The 17,576-nt window shown below is 36.1% G+C and overlaps 1 protein-coding gene across 4 annotated transcripts in view; it reads right to left on the bottom strand.

Moving 5' to 3' along the window:
• The window catches only part of LOC306843107 (early endosome antigen 1-like), a 26,288-nt gene extending 9,245 nt beyond the window's left edge, over nucleotides 1-17,043 (bottom strand). The window contains exons 1-22 of one of the 4 annotated variants that reach the window (XM_079374377.1): nucleotides 16,864-17,043; nucleotides 14,350-14,424; nucleotides 11,068-11,180; nucleotides 10,812-10,866; nucleotides 10,581-10,652; nucleotides 10,401-10,434; nucleotides 9,984-10,088; nucleotides 9,704-9,825; nucleotides 9,414-9,569; nucleotides 7,653-7,667; nucleotides 6,963-7,079; nucleotides 5,095-5,433; nucleotides 4,603-4,752; nucleotides 4,250-4,369; nucleotides 3,680-3,883; nucleotides 3,389-3,589; nucleotides 2,530-2,643; nucleotides 2,272-2,427; nucleotides 1,827-1,966; nucleotides 784-1,114; nucleotides 498-599; nucleotides 189-383 (exon numbers count right to left, since the gene is read on the bottom strand). In XM_079374377.1, coding sequence (XP_079230503.1) covers nucleotides 189-383; nucleotides 498-599; nucleotides 784-1,114; nucleotides 1,827-1,966; nucleotides 2,272-2,427; nucleotides 2,530-2,643; nucleotides 3,389-3,589; nucleotides 3,680-3,883; nucleotides 4,250-4,369; nucleotides 4,603-4,752; nucleotides 5,095-5,433; nucleotides 6,963-7,079; nucleotides 7,653-7,667; nucleotides 9,414-9,569; nucleotides 9,704-9,825; nucleotides 9,984-10,088; nucleotides 10,401-10,434; nucleotides 10,581-10,652; nucleotides 10,812-10,866; nucleotides 11,068-11,180; nucleotides 14,350-14,424; nucleotides 16,864-16,887 — 2,940 coding nt within the window. In that variant the 5' untranslated portion in view covers nucleotides 16,888-17,043. Of the gene's footprint in view, nucleotides 1-188; nucleotides 384-497; nucleotides 600-783; nucleotides 1,115-1,826; nucleotides 1,967-2,271; nucleotides 2,428-2,529; nucleotides 2,644-3,388; nucleotides 3,590-3,679; nucleotides 3,884-4,249; nucleotides 4,370-4,602; nucleotides 4,753-5,094; nucleotides 5,434-6,962; nucleotides 7,080-7,652; nucleotides 7,668-9,413; nucleotides 9,570-9,678; nucleotides 9,826-9,983; nucleotides 10,093-10,400; nucleotides 10,435-10,580; nucleotides 10,653-10,811; nucleotides 10,867-11,067; nucleotides 11,181-14,349; nucleotides 14,425-16,863 lie in introns of those variants that run through there. The other 3 variants (XM_079374378.1, XM_079374380.1, XM_079374379.1) reach the window with 3 other exon arrangements.
• Nucleotides 17,044-17,576: the final 533 nt, after the last annotated feature.

The raw sequence follows: 17,576 nt of genomic DNA on the forward strand, positions 1-17,576 counted from the left end.
TGTTTCACAGAACAAAGAAAAGCATACAGGCTTGAAACAACATGAGGAAGAGTAAATAATGACAGAATGTTAATTTTTGGGTGGACTATCCCTTTAAGAACAGAAAATAAATCAGTCAATTTGGGTATGCTATGAGTACATTTAAGTGCATTTTATGACACATAAGTGTCTAAGGAAACTCTACATGCCTTTTTAGCGAGGGAAGTCTGCAGCTCGGACACTTGAGCCTTAAATTTCTTCACTTCCTGGCTTAAGGACCCCTGTGTGATCTTCATCTCTGCCTGTAGCTGCTGTACACTATTTTCTTTCTCTTTCAGCATATCTTGAAACTGTTTCAGTTGAGTGTTCAATGCGGTCAGCTGAGATTGAAGCCCCTTTTCTGCCTAAAAGATTCAGCATAATTGCAAAATATCATGATTCCATTAACATGGGTTTAAATAAAGGTCATAATCAATACTTTTTGAAATATAAATGGGAGTTATAATTCCCAATCTTACCTCTAGCGATTTCTCCAGCTGACCTTTGACATGGCTGAGCTCTTTAGAAGCAGTCTCTGTGTTTTTCTGAAGCTCTTGCTGTGCTTTCTGATAAAACTTCTCCTACAAATTAGAGAAAGCTTGATATTTACATTTCTGTGAAAAGGTTTGTATGAAAAAGTGTGTTTGTACTGTACTACTTTTAAATAAATAGCAAAGGATTTGATCATTTTTATGTCATACTATGAATTAATTTTTTTTGTACATACACAAGTATCCAAATATTTTTTGGGGCCAAACTTCTCACCTTCTCCTCCAAAGTGGCCTTGCTGCTCTTCTTCTCTGCCTCCAACTGAGTCTGGCTCTCTTTGAGAGCTTTAGAAGCTTTGCTCAGAGCCTCTTTCACCATTGCCATTTCTTCAGTCAGAGCTTCCTTCTCCTCCTGAGCTTTCCTAAGATCTACACACAGACCCTGAACTTTCTTGTCCAGCTCTGCTTGCCGCTTCTGACCCTCCTGAGACAGTTTATCCAGGCTGGCCTGCAGGGTTACACGCTCCTGCACTGCCTTCTCCAGCTGTTGTTTTGTTTCGGAGAGGGCTGACGTTTTCTTCTTCAACTCCTCTTGCTGGGTGGCAGCACTGAGACAGAAAGGAAAGGGAAGACTGACAAGTCACACCTGTGATCTATACTCATTAGATTCAAAGTCTGGGGTTGGTTACATTTGGAATGTTTTCCATTCCAAAAAGTTCTCCAAGGCTAAATTTATTTAATCAAACATACAGTAAAAATAATTTTGTGAAATGTTACTACAATTTTAAATCATGGTTTTTAATTTTAATATATTTTACCGTTTTAATATATTTTAAAGTAAGCTACATTTTATTCCAGTCTTCAGTGTCACATGATTCTTCAGAAATCACTTTAATATGCTGATTTGGTGATCAAGAAACATTTATTTTTATTATCAGTGTTGAAAACAGTTGTGCTTCTTAATATCTTTGTGAAAACCTTATTTTTTTAGGATCCTTTGATGAATCAAAAGAAAAGCATTTATTGGAAACAGATCTTTTTTTATATTATGTGTCTTTACTGTCACTTTTGATCAATTTAATGCATTCTGTATAAAAACTATTTAAAAAAAAAAAAAAATACTGACCTCAAACTGTTATATTAGTATACTCTTAAAATTAAGCATGTACACGTATATGTATAATCTTTTTCTTCAGAGAAATTAATAAACTATATTTTACTTAAAATCAGATCAAGGAAATAAGCCAAGATTGGAAAGAAATCTGCTAATTAAACCTTTCCATATTCAACATTGTACATTTTCCCATATGAGGTACCTACCCTTGTTTCTCAGAGTCTAAAAGATGGTTCAGCTCCTTTGTCTTCATCTCCAGCTCACTGATCTGCTTCTTCAGCATCTGCTGCTCCTTCTGAGCCTGTTCCCTTCCAGAGCGGAATTCAGTTAACTCTACCTCTACTTTCTATATAAGACAAAAACACAGAAAAAACATCTGATCACAGAAATTTCAATGCATAATGCAATGCATATTGAAAGATTAAATTAATACAATGGCATGAAGCTTTCAAGTATTTCTCAATCAAATAAACACTGCAATTATTTCCATGTAAATAGTTAAATAGTTAATAACAAACAGCAAAGAAATAATTCAAGACCATTTCCTTATCAATATAGTCGTTTGATATCTGTAACAATCACAACAGGCCTGTGACATTTTCAAAATGAAGTCACAATGACGAAGCAGAAATGTGCTGCAGTGACACTGACCTTGGTCTGGGTCTCCAGTGTCTCTATCCTCTGCTCTGCAGTCAGCAGTTTGTCTCTGCTGTCCTTCAGACTAGTCTCCAGCTGAGAGCACTGCTCCTGCTTCTCCTGCAGCCTGCGCCCCTGCTCCTCCAGCTGAGCCTGCACTTTACTCAACTCCTGCAGAAACACACATACACCAAAAAAAAACAAAATGACATTCTTGTATTGAACAGATATTAATACACTATGTTCAAATGGTGTCAAAGCAATAGTACATACTTGTTGCTTATCTTGCAATGCATTCTGGGCGGTCTCTAGGTGGTTCTCCAAGTCGGCTCTCTGGGCATTTTTTGCTGCTTCAGCAGACAACAGCATCTCAGTCTTGGCTTTTAGCTAAAAGACAAAAAAGTAATATATATAAACTTTACTGGTATTTTTTTAATACTTAATTTGGTGACAATAATTAAATATTAATAAACTTTAATAATATTTTAACACATCTATAAATCATTAGACTGGAATAAATCCAATTTAAAAGCACTATAATGTCACTTTGCATTAAAGGAATGGTTCACAAAAAAATCTGTTTTACAATGGGGGGGGGTATTTTTTTTTACTATTATTTCATGTATATACTATAGTGCTGTAAAATCGATTTATCACATCTAAAATAAATGTTTGTGTTTACATAATTTATGTGTGTGTACTGTGTATTTATATGTATATATACCAGTAAATACACACACATACATGTATATATTTAAGAAATATATGTACCTGTAATATACATGATTTATGTATAATATAAATCATTAATAAAAATATATACACCCAAATGTAAATATTTGCAAACTTTTATTTTGGATGCGATTAATCAATTTGACAGCACTAATATACTATTATATTATTTATTAATATTTTGAATAGTCTTTTAATTCTATATTTTCTATTTCCATTTAAATTTTGTTAAAGTTTTAGTCATTTTGTTCTGTACTTTTTTCATTGATAGTTTTAGTATTATATATATTAAGTTTTTCATCTCTTATTAAGATTACTTAATTTCAGCTTTATGGACATCATTTTCATGTTTGCATTAATTATTATTTGAAATAATAATGAACAATCACAGCACAAGTACCTGTGTGTCTAGCTGGGCAATCTTCTCTTTGCTCTCTGTGAGCTGTGTGGTAAGCTCAGAGATGGTGGTCTCTAGGCTCTGGCAGCGGTCTTGTGCTGAGCGCAGGTTGGTCTTCTGCTCCTGCACCTGCTCGTGAAGGTTGTCCTGAGCCTGTTTGTGGCTCTCAGACTGGTTTTTGAGCTTGTCGGTAAGCTGTGTAATCTGAATTAACACATGGGTGGAAAACAAGAATGAGCATCTGCCCTGTTCAAGAGTAGGATTGTGCACTCACACTAGTCCAGTGTCCAATACCTGTTCCTGTAGTGAGTGATTTTTCTCTTTTAGTTGGTTCAGCACAGCTGCCTCTCCTTCACCGGCCTGGATCTTTGCACACAGATCCTCTCTCTCTGTCTCCAGCTGGCTCACACTGTCCTTGCTCTTCTGCAGCAGAGCTTCAAGATTCTGGATCTTCTGGTCCTTGTCCCCGATCTGACGCAACACCTGCTCCAGGTCGTTCTGCATAGGTCAAAGGAACACAAGTTTCCACAAAAATATTAAGCAGCACATTTATTAAGCATTTTCAACACTGAAAATAATGCTAAATAATTCTTGAAAACCAAATCAGCATATTAGAATGATTTCTGAAGGATCATGTGACACTGAAGACTGGAGTAAAGGCTGCTGAAAATACAGCTTTGCAATCACAGGGATACATTACATTTTAACCTATATTAAAATAGAAAATAATTAGTTTAAATTGTAATCATATTTTACAATATTATTGCTTTTACTATATTTGTTTTCCTGCATGGTAAAGCAAATATAGCTTTTTATAGAAACATTCACTGATAGAACTCTTAGAGATGTGACAGTTATGTTTACCTGTGCTTCCCTAAGTTTGCCATTAGTGCTCTGTTGAAGTGTTTGTAGTTCTTGGTGCTGCTGTTTGGATTTGTCCAGCTGATGCTGCAGGTCAGTAGACTTGGTAGAGCTCTCTTTTAACTACACACACATAATCACAGTTATGCAGTCACAGAGAGAAAGACAGACAAGTGTAGTATAGTAATAATTATTTGGTCTGGGTTTTGCATGTAAACACACATTATAAATTAACACGCTGACTACTGCAGTAATTATTCTTAGGGTGCTTTACTGCATTCATGTGATCCATGTCTTCCAGCTTGTATGTGCAGTGCTGTAAAAATTTGTACTAATCAGCTGTTTTTTGTCTTTACCTGTACCTCCAAGCGAGCGAGTTTAAGCTGCAGGTCTGTCACCTGCTGCTCCCGATCTTTGAGTTTCTCTCCTGACAGCTGTCTCTGCTCTTTCAGCCGGCCCTGCAGCTCCCCCAACTGACGCTCGGTTTCCAGCAGCTTCGCGTGCAGCTAGAGAGGATGGACGTATGAGAGCTTGATTACAGTACAAGTACAAATGTGTAATGGATCAATGGGTTTGATTCAGGATGGGTGGATCTGATTCTGAAAATTTTGATTCTGGATGAATTTGATTATTATTATTATAAATAAAAAGATAGAATTGCATGGATGAATGGATGGATATGTTTGATTGACTCTAAACAGATTAAATTGATTCTGAAGTAAAGTATGGTCAGATTTGATTCTGATTCTAACCTGATGAATTTGATTCGGAAGTAAAAGATGGATGGAATTGATTCTGATTCTAACTAGATGCATGGTTCTTATAATATTGTCCAGTTATTTACTAACCTGGCTGATCTCACTTTGCTGCTGCAGGCCCTGGTTTTCTTTATCTTCTCTTTGCTGTTGAAGTTGCTTCCTCTCTGCCTTCAACTCCTGGTGGTTCTTCTCCAGCTCACCGAGTTCCCGTCTAAGTCGTGCAGCCTCCTCACCACGTTCGGTCAATTCAGCCTGGGCCCGACTCAGAGCTCCTTCTCCCGATGACACCCGGGCTTGGCTTTCCTGGAGCTCCAGGTCTTTCTGGTGCAGACTAGCCTGAAGACTCTTCTTAGAGGCCTGCTCCTGACCCAGACGCTCCTCAAGTTCCTGACTCTCCTTCTCCTTACGCGAAAACTTCTCTGACAAAAGCTGAGGAGTGACAGAATAATTAGACCAACTCACTCATACAAAACTTACTGTCTTATTATAACAATTAATTAAAATGCATTCTTCACACCAGCGTATGCTCACTGTACAGAGCACCAATATCCAATAAGATGCCAAATAACAGTGTTGTGGCATGCTGACAAATATTTGGGAATTCTGGGATAGCTTAGGGATCTCTTTTATGAGGGCAGGGCAATTGTGTTGTGACCTTTGCCTGTGACAGCTATTAAAAAGGGCAAGGTAGATAAGGTCGCATTTGGTTATGTGTTGCTGTTAACAGTGTCCCATTTTCTGTTTGGTCCTTCAAGTGTACGAAAGAGTCTTAAAGGGATAGTTGCCCCCAAAACTGAAAATGTCAACATTAACAAGCTGATCTAAAGCTGTATGACTTTTTTTTTTCTAGTCACCCATTTTAGAGCAGTGGTTCTCAACCAAAACCTACTTGAGGTAACTTGCAAGTGGACTGCAAAATGTCTTAATTATTAAAAATAAAGAATGTTAGATAATTTAACAAAAAATGCCTGCTTATATATTTATATAAAGGAAAAAAATTATGTAATGAACCTAATGAATACATGCATAATACATATAGAAATATGTAAAACTGCTAAAATGCATAAAAAATATAAATATCATGAACTAATAACAAACAACACTTTTACAACATTTGTCAATCTAGATTAATATTAAATCTGTATACACTAATATATATTTAAAAATTTTAGTTGTATAAATTAACATACATTTTTGTATTCTGAAACAATAGGAATTAACAATGAATGGCATACGCTAGTTGAGACAAGATCACTGTCAAGTTTTAGTTTGCCCTCTTTCTTATTCCTGTCCTTGCATGCATCTTCCTTTTGAACTTGAAATTATCATTTATATTTATTCCGTTGGACACTTCACAGGGATGGTTCTATTAATGACCTCTTAATCGCTCCTATTTCATTTCCAATCAGTACCATGGTCCACATTTTTTCAGAAGTCAGCCAGCTTTGGAGTCTGATCTCCTAATCCCGTCCTGACAACTTGAACGATGGACTAGACTAGAGAGTTGCGGGTCATTACCTGTGGCTGTATATCGCTCTGACTGCTACAACAGGCACGCGACGAATCACTCCCTGCTGCTTTAATTACACAGCATCTGTGATGTGTCTGTCAACACTCTTTAACAGCCAATCAAAACACACGGTGTGCTGACAGGTCAATGGGGCGACTTTGGACTGGACACACAGGGCCAGCAGCCCGAGAAGCTTCATATAAAATGTGTTGGGCCATTTCCTGAAAGCCAGCAGGTGACGCTTGTAAACGGCGGTACAGTAAACTTATATTTGGAAGTGGGTCTTAACATAGCCAGCAATGGCGTGTGCTCTGTGAAGCTGTAAAGTAGGCCATTAAAATATACAGCTGGATTTGCTGTGAGCATACAGCACATGCCTTGTTGCTTAGGGTGGTCCAGTAACTTCAGACACAACATATCTCTATCTGTTTGTGTATGTGAGTGTCACCTGGGTCTGCTGCTGGTAGTTGTTGAGGCTGCTCTGTAATTGGTGGATTTGTTGGGTGTAGACCGCTGCCTCCTGAGGACCCTTCTCCAGTTCTGCCTTCAACTGAGCAATCGTTTTCTGCAAACAAGCAAGCAAATGTGAGATCGCCAAAGCAAACAAGTCTAGTCAAAGTATAGCCCGTAATTTTTTTGAAGAAAACAGAAGCTGTGAGGGATAGAGGTACAGTCACGTAGGCTTAGTATTGTTGTTCATTTTACTGTAAATTTTACTCAAAAATGCTACTGAAATATTCATATCGTAGAGCCCAGAATGTTCTTTCAAATTCTGTGAAAATCTGCAAAGACTGTGACTATACTTTCGTCCTTCACCGTGTCATTTAGGTCCACATTAATTATAATATGCCTTCTACTCTGGCCAAAGTATGATATTTTTGCACATGGCAAAACAAGAGAGCAAGAAAAGAATTTCATTGCACACTACATTTTTCATTGGATGAAAATGAAAAGAACATTACGGTGGTAAAAAATTCTAAAGCTGATGACACGAAGAACATAAAACACAGACATTAGGAAAGACTACTTCAATGTTGCACAACATCTAGTAACTTAAATTTCTAAAGATAAAAAGGGCATTCAGGTAGAATTATGAAAAACAACTGACACTGAGGAATTCAAGAGGAGAAATTGTTACCTCCAGTTTACGAATCTCCAAGAGCAAGCAAAGCAGGTGCAGAGTTAAGTGAAGGGTGAACGAGGGAGAAGGACACACAAACACAGAGCAGTGAGGTGAGACAGGACACACAGTACAGAGACAGAGGTGCCAATACACTGCGTCTACAGGTTATGACAAGTACTTTAGGGCAAAACACTGGCTGTGTTTCAAACCCTGCAGAGCTGCTCACCTAGAACGCCCTTGTAGACAAGCTTCTAATGATAAAAATAGTAAATATACACTGTTCAAAAGTCTGGTGTTGTTTTTTAAGAAATTAATACTTTTCATCAGTAAGAACACAGTAAATTGAATAAAAGTTATAGTAAAGATTTTAACATTGTTCCGTTGTAATCAGCATATCAGGATTATTTTTGAAGGATCATGTGACACTGTAGACTGGAGTAAAGGCTGCTAAAAAATCAGTTTTACCATTACAGGAATAAATTACATTTTAAACCCTCGGTTTGACAGACAAGGCCTATAAGCCTAGTCCTAGACTAAAATGTAATTCTGAGCTGTTTCAACTGAAAGAAACTTGCACTGACTGATCTTAAAATATATCAGTGCCTTTGTTTTGTCTCAAGATGCACACCAGTAAAGTTTTTTCTAAGGCATGTTAATAAAAATTACTTAAATGTCCTAACCTAACTGAACTATGGCCTAATCCTGGCTTAGTCTAAGCCCTGTCTGTGAAACCAGGCCAAAATGTACTGAAAATGTTTGTTTTTTTATTGTAATAATATTTCACAAGATTAATATTTTACTGTATTTTTGATCAAATGAATGCATCCTTGGTGAGCACAGGAGACTTTTGAAAAGTAGCGTGACTATTTTATTTAGTGCTAAAAAGTATCGAAAGAAAACATCTAGTTCAGAATATAAAGGAGAAGTTCACACACTTTGTGTGTGATTCATGTGAGGAACAACTCAGTTATTAGGCTGCATATTATTGCTTAACTAGACAGCTCTCTATAGGGCCTAAAACAAACACTCTGAAATAATGGATCTATGGAGGCATATTGTAAACTAAAGAATGATGTCAGCAACCTTAACATTTCATTGTACCGTACACTAGATGGCAGCCTTTGTATTAGGTACACCAACTAAAGTCAAAACGGAATATCTGAAAAAAAGTACACTACAGTGACCTGTTTGTAATGATCTATGAATCTGAACTATTCTGCGTTTGTGGGACCTTATATAATGAAAAGTAATTTTTAGGTCAGAAGAGTAGGCGATTACAGGCATGTTTACAGGAAACACTCAGAGGTGGGAGGCCTGCCAGTGAATTAATGGTTAACCTCAGGAATCTGTTTGAGAGGACAGTCAGTGTGATCCTTAGATGTTTAGCAAACACGTTGGGATACGACATTACGATTGTAACTTACAGTACGAAATAGCTTGCAAGTTTTAATGGCTTCACAGTTTTTGGGTATATCACCAAACCTGCCATTTGCAGTCGTACATTATTTCGGTTTGCTTCAATGGGCGAAGTGACGTCACTGTTGCACCCATTCAAAGGTCAGCTGCTTGTCGCTGTCTCTAAATAACCTTTCATTATCTCTGCCTTCACAAGCTATTGATTCTGGCATGAGTCTCCATATTTGTCCGCTTCTATCAATACTTACATTTTCCGAATAAACAGCAGAGATTGACTGTTTGTAAAGCAAAGCATCATGGTAACTCTGTCCTTATGTTAGTTATACAGTGTAGACAAGGTCACAGCAGGTTTGAGCTCACCTCTGAGGTAGTGAAGTTGGCCTGCAGCTGTTCGTATTGGCTCTTGAGGCGCTCGGACTCCTCCTCCCTCTCACGGGTCATGTTGTCCATGAGTGTCTGCACCTGCACCAGCTCTTTCTTCAATACCTCCACGTCTTCCACTCCAGGCCTCTGGAGCTGGAGGAGAGCCAGTGACAGACAGGATTAAGCCGGGAGAGATTGATGTGGTAAGATGTTGATGAGGTATGGGCAGCAGCAGCTGAGAGGATGCAAACTCATTAATTACCATGAGACAATAAATGTGACATTACCAGCTCTGTCGCCAGTTTCTCCTTCTCCTGTTTCTCTTTCTGCAGATCTTGGTTTAAATTGGCCAGCCTTTGCTCCAACGCTTCTCTCATGCTTTTCTCCTCATCATAACGAGATTTGATGTCTGGGATATGAAACACACGCTCATTTAAAGCTACTTTTTAATTTCATTTTAGAACTGGCCTTAATCAGATCTTTTTTTTTTTTTTATATAAATGTTTTTATATCATTTTAACACTCTCACATAAATATAAAATGCAGGAACTTTCCTGCAAAACTTACCTACTATCTCAGTTGCAAGCTGAGCAGCTTTCTGTTCAAACAAGTCTTTCATCTGTTTGACGTGGAATTTTTCAGTCTCAGATTCGTTAAGCCTCCTCTCGAGCTCTGAGAAGAAAGAAATACTGACTGAAACATCACAAAATGAACGATTATGCTTTAAAACAAAACATTTGTACAAAATTCAAGACAAGATACACTCTGTTGACAGCATTTGCACTGCAAACTATTTTGATATATCCCTTCATATTACATTTTTTTTTAACATGGTTATAGTATATATACACACACATTTAAAAACTGCAATATCCTGTGCTAATTTGGCAATCAATGTAATGCCACTGAGCTATTGATTGAGCTTAACTTGTATTGAACCCAGTACATTCCTTTAAAGAATGAAATGAACACTACTCAACTAACCTGATTCTTCACTAGTACCATCACTCTGTGGGCCCTAAAATCAATACAAATCCAGCAATTTAATTAGCGAACACAGCAAACATTCCTTCAGTAATCAATAGACATCATGAAAAATGAAATCTCTTCTTTATTCGTCTTTGATCTGTTTGAACAACCAAGCAAGCATTTCAAAGGATTTACTTTGTTAGTTGCTAGTTGTCCTTGTACTTTGTCTAATTCTTTTTTCAATTCCTCAGAAAACCAGCGCTCCTCCTGAAAACACACACCAAAATTGCACATCAGCAATTTTAAACCCAATACACATATCCAGTGGAACTGATATTATTGAGTAATGGTGCTACGAGTAATGCACAATTCATGCATGCTAGGGCTGATAAGATAAAAGAAGGGTGGGAGTCAAAGGTAGAATACCTTCAGTGAAGCCTGTAAATCTTGGACTTCCTGTCGAAGATGGGTTAGATCCTCCCTTAACAAGAAAAACACAAGCCTTTATTATATATATTTCATATTAATGACTAACAATATGACTATTTCATTATTTCTGTATTGCTTAAGTCTTAGTATAGTTCGCTTTAAGATTAAATCGATTGCTAGATTATCTGGCTGAGTGACTGAGTTTCTCTGACAGTAAAGGCAGCAAGAAGGTTTCAATATTACAGAAGCCCACCTGCCAGGGCTGAAGGGGGACGGCTGGTCTCCTGGCTCATGGAACACCTCATAATGTTTGAAGAGCTCCTCAGCAGAGTTATGTGACTTCATACACTGGGGACAAATGAAGCCCTGTTGACAAACAAATTAACACCACAATGAAATCAGGCGAAGATACAAAACACCAAAGAACACGCAACTTAACATCATCGTACATCAGTCACTAAAAAGAGAGTTAAAGGGAGAGTTCATCCAAAAATTAATATCCTTTGATTATTTATTCACCCTCATTTTATTCCAAGCTCATTTCTTGCTGAACACAAAATACGACGTTCATGCTACTCTTTACTATATTAAGAAGACATTCTCAAGAATGCATTTTTACATTTTAAAATGGAAGAAACTGGTTTTTTTAAAGTTTAAATACTTCTTGTGTGCCTCATTTTTAGAAAGTTGCATCATGTGCAAGACACTGGAAAATATGTTGGCCTAGCATGTTTATATAGAAAAATGAGGGAAAAAAAATATTTCTTTGTGGACGGTCCCAAAGAAAGTAAATGGTGACCAAAAATGGGCAATAAAATACCAAAAATATCTTAATGGATAGTTCACCCAAAAATGAACACTCTGTCATCATTTCCTAATGTTGTTCCAAATCCATAAAACTTTGCCTAGTCTTTAAAACACAAATTAATATATATTTTTAACGAAACCTGAAAGGTTTTTGCCCATCCATTGAAAGTTCAGGTAACCAAAGCTTTAAAAGGATCCCTGGGTATTAAGACTTGTATAGCTTAATATAACGTAAATTATGTCTCTTACTGAAATATGTAGTAGAAAACGCATCAAAGATTTTAATTATTTTTAAAAATCACATCGTTTTATATATATTTTGAACTATGGGGGCGCCATTATTCTGATGACGTAAAATGGTTGCACTCGGTGAGCTACTAGCGCTACCTGTTGCTATTTTTACCACAACACATCTCGGAATAGACAACTCGGAAAATAAAATACTTATATGATTACCAAAGCTACTGAAACAGCTTACATGTGGCGATGGATATAAGTATAGGTTTAAACCAAATGCTGTACCATCGATTTTTCCCCACAAGGAGTCTAAATGCCCCGGATATTGAGGGAAATCAGCACTGAGGAACTCCTCTAGCAGCCTTTATCGTATTTAATAATAAATAGGTAAGATTTTATTAGGTGTAGCCTGCCAAATAAATTGATAAGAAATTCATTGACCCAAGATAAGTTTCCTAATCAAGCTAGTCGAAATAACCGGTCTCAAATTTTTCCCAAGAATTCTATTTTTAAATTAAGAACCATGTATCTTCTCTCCTTTCCCATACCCCCCCAAAGCCAAGGAAGTACACTTTAAAAATTTGAATGATATCTATCCATCTTTAGAGTTTCTTAGATATAGATTTAATATTGATCACAATAATTGTACCTTTTGTGATGTTGATACTGAAACGACTGTACATTTATTCTTTGACTGTTCATTCAGTAGAGCCTTTTGGTATGAGACATTCGAGTGGCTTAAAGATTCAGTCAAGCCGTCTTCTCAGTTTTCTAAAAATTATATAATTTTTGGTTCATTAATGGAAGATGTATGTACTCAATTTATAATGAATATTATTCTCATTTTGGGCAAATTTTATATTCAGAAATGTAAGTGCCTTAAATCAAAGCCATTGTTTTCTGTTTTTCAAAAGGAATTTTGGATGTACTGTAAGTTTGCTAAAATGTAAAACTGGAAGAAAACGGTATAGTTTATTAAACTTTTAGAAGACCCTATTGTGTAATTAATTCTCTTCATTTATTTTTTTCTTTTGTATTTTATTTTTTTCCTTCATTTTGTTTGCTACTCTGTTCTCAAAGATCGTATTGTGATCTTGCATTGCCTTATTGTGTTTGTGTTTTTGCAATAAAAAATTCCAAACAAAAAAAAAAACCTCATGATTAGCGTCGGCATGTTTACATGTTAACAGATGGCATCTAGCGTTTCTTGTCTCAGCCGTTTGTAAGCTCTTTCAGTAGCAGTGGTCTACTAAGACTCAAAGGCATCAGGGCTAAAGTGGAAAGAAAAAAGAAGCGGGTTTTATGACGTTTTATTCGTCCACAGGCATCTTCCCATGCTTTTCTCCTCCTATTATCACTAGGAAAGCAGTCTTACATTGCTTCTCTTGTTGCCCTTTGAGTTGTGTTGCGGTAAAAAGCCAAAGATCATAGAAATAAGCGCCAGTAGCTCACTGAGTGCAACCATTTGATGTCATCGACGCAGAATATACTGTGCACATAAAATAATGGCGCTCCCCATAGTCCAAAAACGATGTAGATTTTTTTTTTTTAAATAACATACATTTTCATGGGTTTTCTATTACATATTTAAATAAGAGACATCATTTACGTTATATTAAGCTATACATATCTTAATGGGGGGGATCCCTTTAAAGATTCAAAACATTATAAATTAAGTGAAGTAAAAAGCTAAGTAAGAAGGCACTGTAAAACAAACCCATATGAATCAAGTGGTTTAGTCCAAGTCTTAATTTAGACTTTCATTCACATACTGTATAAACATGCATACAGCGAATCATATTTGGTAAACAACAAAGCCTGTTCGTTTACCTGGACTTTCATTGGAGGGACAGAAACCCCTCTCAGGTTTCATTTAAATTTCTTAATTTGTGTTTCGAAGATTAACCTCTTATGTGTTTGGGACAACATGAGAATGAGTAAATGATGACAGTTTTAATTTTTGGGTGAATTCTTTTTTAAAATTCGTACAATTCGAATATATGCATATTCATATTTGGCACGCTGTGGTTGATTATAAGACACGCGATAACCACTAACATTTAGCATCTGATAAAAACCTTGTATGCAAGTGTTCCTTATGTGAATATATAGACACGCATGAACGAGATTTGAGATCAACAACTTAAATTTCAGTCTGTTCCTCACATAAAGGACTTCAGAAGACTTGACTCATATGGACTCATTTTAAGGTGCTTTTTGTCGTTTCTTTGCTTGATGGCATCTGGATCTGGTCACCATTCACTTTCATTTTATGGAAAAAGAGCAGCATGGACATTTTGAACTTCTAATTTTAATAGCAAATCTACAGTTTTAGAAAAAAAATTTAAGTGAGTAAATGATGACAGAGCTTTCTGGGTGAACTATCCCTAAAACAGGCTTGAATCATTTCAGCAAATGAAAGAGAAAGACTTTAAGGCAATAAGGCATTTAGCCAGTAATATGGTAGGGCTATAAATTTAATTTGGCTTACCTCTGAGGACTCGTTATTCATATCAGCAGACGGCTGCTCGGACTCCGAACTCTGGGAGCCTCCTTTCCCAGGAGTCTATTTCCACAAAGATACAGACAGAGAAAGGAAGAATTTGAGTCAGTGTCAGCTGTGATAAAATTCATCTTATTACATCACACTATTCAGGTCTGGCTCAGCTGATCAGGTATCTAGGAAGCCGATCAAGACTGAGTCCTGGTTTGGCCTACTCACTGCATGCCATTCACAAGGTGTAAAAGCAAAGATCGGTTTGTTCGCTTCTTGGGATGTGCTTGGCACTGCTGTCATTCATACGACAACGTACATCGGGCTGAAACAAAATACTCAGCAAGAGGGGCGTTTAGTATTTCCCTCGGTCTTGGCTACGAGAGCGCTATGATGTCAAACAATGCTGTTTTCTAACACTGATATGCCCTTGACATTTCATTTGTGTCTACTGTGAGATGTCACAGTGGTTGGAAACTGCTCTTTAATCACTATTGGATCTCACGCTCAGCATAACATAACATTGGCCTGTTTCAAAAAATCATTCTTCTTTGATAAAAAGTTCTGTCTATGTCCAAATATGCAGCCTTATAGGCAAAAAATCAAATCAAATCAAATAAACCGTATAATAAGCAGGATGTTTAAATCCTTGTTATTAGAGAAGGGAGTTGAGTGAATCTCACGAAAACCTGCCAAGAAGCATTGATGTCACACCTCAAAACCATAAGGAAAAAGATCATTTATTTTGCATAATTTTATTTTGATATAACCAACTATTAGGAACCAACTATTGGGCTGTTTTATTATTTTCAGGATAATTAGTAACATTTCATCCCCAATTCCCATTATTGTAATAAAGTCTCTCTATCTTTAAAAAAAAAAAAATAAATAAAAATAAAAAAACTTTATTACAGAACAAATACCATTTTACGATGATTTAAAATTAATTACATTTTTAATAAAGGCAGTGCAGCAAATGCTAACGAAACCTTGGATGTTAAAATAATTATATAATAAAACATACATTTTTAATTTATTTACTATTGATTTAATTTGTTGCAATAAAAATAAAATACACTATCATTCTAAAGTTTGTTAAAAGACTGTTATTAAAGAAATTAATACTTTTATTATCCAAGGATGTATTAAATTAATCTAAAGTGACATTAAAGGCAGTTATACTAGTAGTTATTAGTTATTTATTTCTATTTCCAATAACTGACTTTCTTTTGAATTTTCTAATCAAAGAATCCTAAAATAAATTAATGTTTAAAAAAAAAAATATTAAGCAGCACAACTTTTTACAACACTGATGATGATGATGATGATAATAATAATAATAATAATACATTTTTCTTGAGGATCAAATCAGAATATTTAAATTATTACTAAAGGATAATGTGAAGACTTGAGTAATGGCTGCTGAAAATTCAGTTCTGACGTCAAAAGAATAAATAACATTTTAAAATGCATTAAAATAGAAAACATTGACATTTAGTCATTTAGCAGATGATTTTATCCAAAGCGACTTACAAATGAGGACACTGGAAGCAATCAAAATCAGCTAATAATTCTAATAATTAATAATAATACATTCTAACATTATTTGAGAATATTACTGTTTTTACTGCATTTTTAACCAAATAAATGCAGCAAAAGAGACCTTTTTCAAAAACATTAATACAGACCACATTACATGCTTTTTAATGGTATGCCAAAGCATTTTTTAAAAGTCACGTGTTATTATCATCGTATGTCCAAATAAATAAATAAATAAATATCTAACAGTTATATTACCATGGTGGATTCCACAAAATGGTACGTTGCCTGGTTCTGGACCAAAACCTATTGTAGATCTTTTAGCTAATGTCACATGACATAATGAACACGTTTTTCTTGTTATGGTAGAACGAGAAGATAAATATTTAATGATTCAATGAACTGCTGAATTACTCCCATGCATGACAACTGACAATCATTAAGATCAGAGCTTACAGGAATATTAAGCAGAAATGATGGATTCCTGGGCTGGCAGCTGCTGCTTTAAAAAGGGAAGGCTGTATGATTATAGCAAGAGGATCTGATACACCAGACATTTCACTTAATGGAGATATCATCTAGTGTGAGTCACATGTCACTGCAAAATACACACACACCAGCTATTTCAACAAAACACATCTTTTGGACAAAATTAACAAAGCTGACACCTTGTCGTTGCTTGTTGATAATCATAAAACGGCTTATTAATAAGTAATTGTGCAAAGCTATGTAGCCTGCTAACAAGCTAACAGCTCAGTCTCCATGTCAACATTTACGCAGAATGACATTATAAGGATATTTACTGTTCCTCAAGAACAAAACAGGTCTTCTTCATTCGCAATTTGAGGCTGTCCTCAAGAAACCACAAGCGAAAAGTCATGTTTAATCAAACTCGCACAAGGCCATCATCACAAGGCCGACGAGCTACAAATCACATGCAACTGAATGAGTGTCTGTGAGGATTTCACTCACCATCTGTAATATTCTTCTTAACATTTTGATCCTTTCTCTGGCTAGAACTATGAATAATCAAATCTTAAAAGTTTTGTGCTAATGAGGGAGTGTTTTAATATTTTGTTGTTGACACCTGCAGACACACTCTGCTGCTTCTGTACAAACGCACCCGTTTTCCGATAAGTCCCGCCCTTCACCGAATCATTGTTTGCCTGATTGGACGGCTTGCATGAGGGGCTTCTAAAATGCCCAATCATAGGCTGTCTGTAAGGAGCGTCCACCAATCAGTGGAAAGAGAGATTAGGTCAAAGGCGGGATTTGTCGGAATGGAGCCCAACAGTGACCGCCCACTTTTTCAGTGGCCTTGATTCCGGAAGTATTTTCCCATTCATTTTTTTCATTCAAGATTTAAAAAAAAAAAATCCACAGTAAAATGTTCAATGTTATAAACACAGCCATCCAGCTCAGAGATTGTTTCTAATATAAGCAAACATATATTTGAAAACCGGAGAACCCGAATTTAACGTATCAGGCCATGAACTACGTATCCCATGAATCATTTCGAAAGACGTAATATAACGTTCTTAAAGCATTTAAGTGCAGAAATAGTCAAATATACCGGTATATAAGTTGTTTGAGAATATGGGTCGTCTGATTCAATTTTATTTCGATATTTGTATATTTTTGTATGCAAAAAGTATGCTGCTCTGTTGATGCATTTTGATAGGGGT

The sequence above is a fragment of the Barbus barbus genome, assembly GCF_936440315.1.
Source record: "Barbus barbus genome assembly, chromosome: 23".
In the NCBI taxonomy this organism is placed as follows: domain Eukaryota; kingdom Metazoa; phylum Chordata; class Actinopteri; order Cypriniformes; family Cyprinidae; genus Barbus; species Barbus barbus.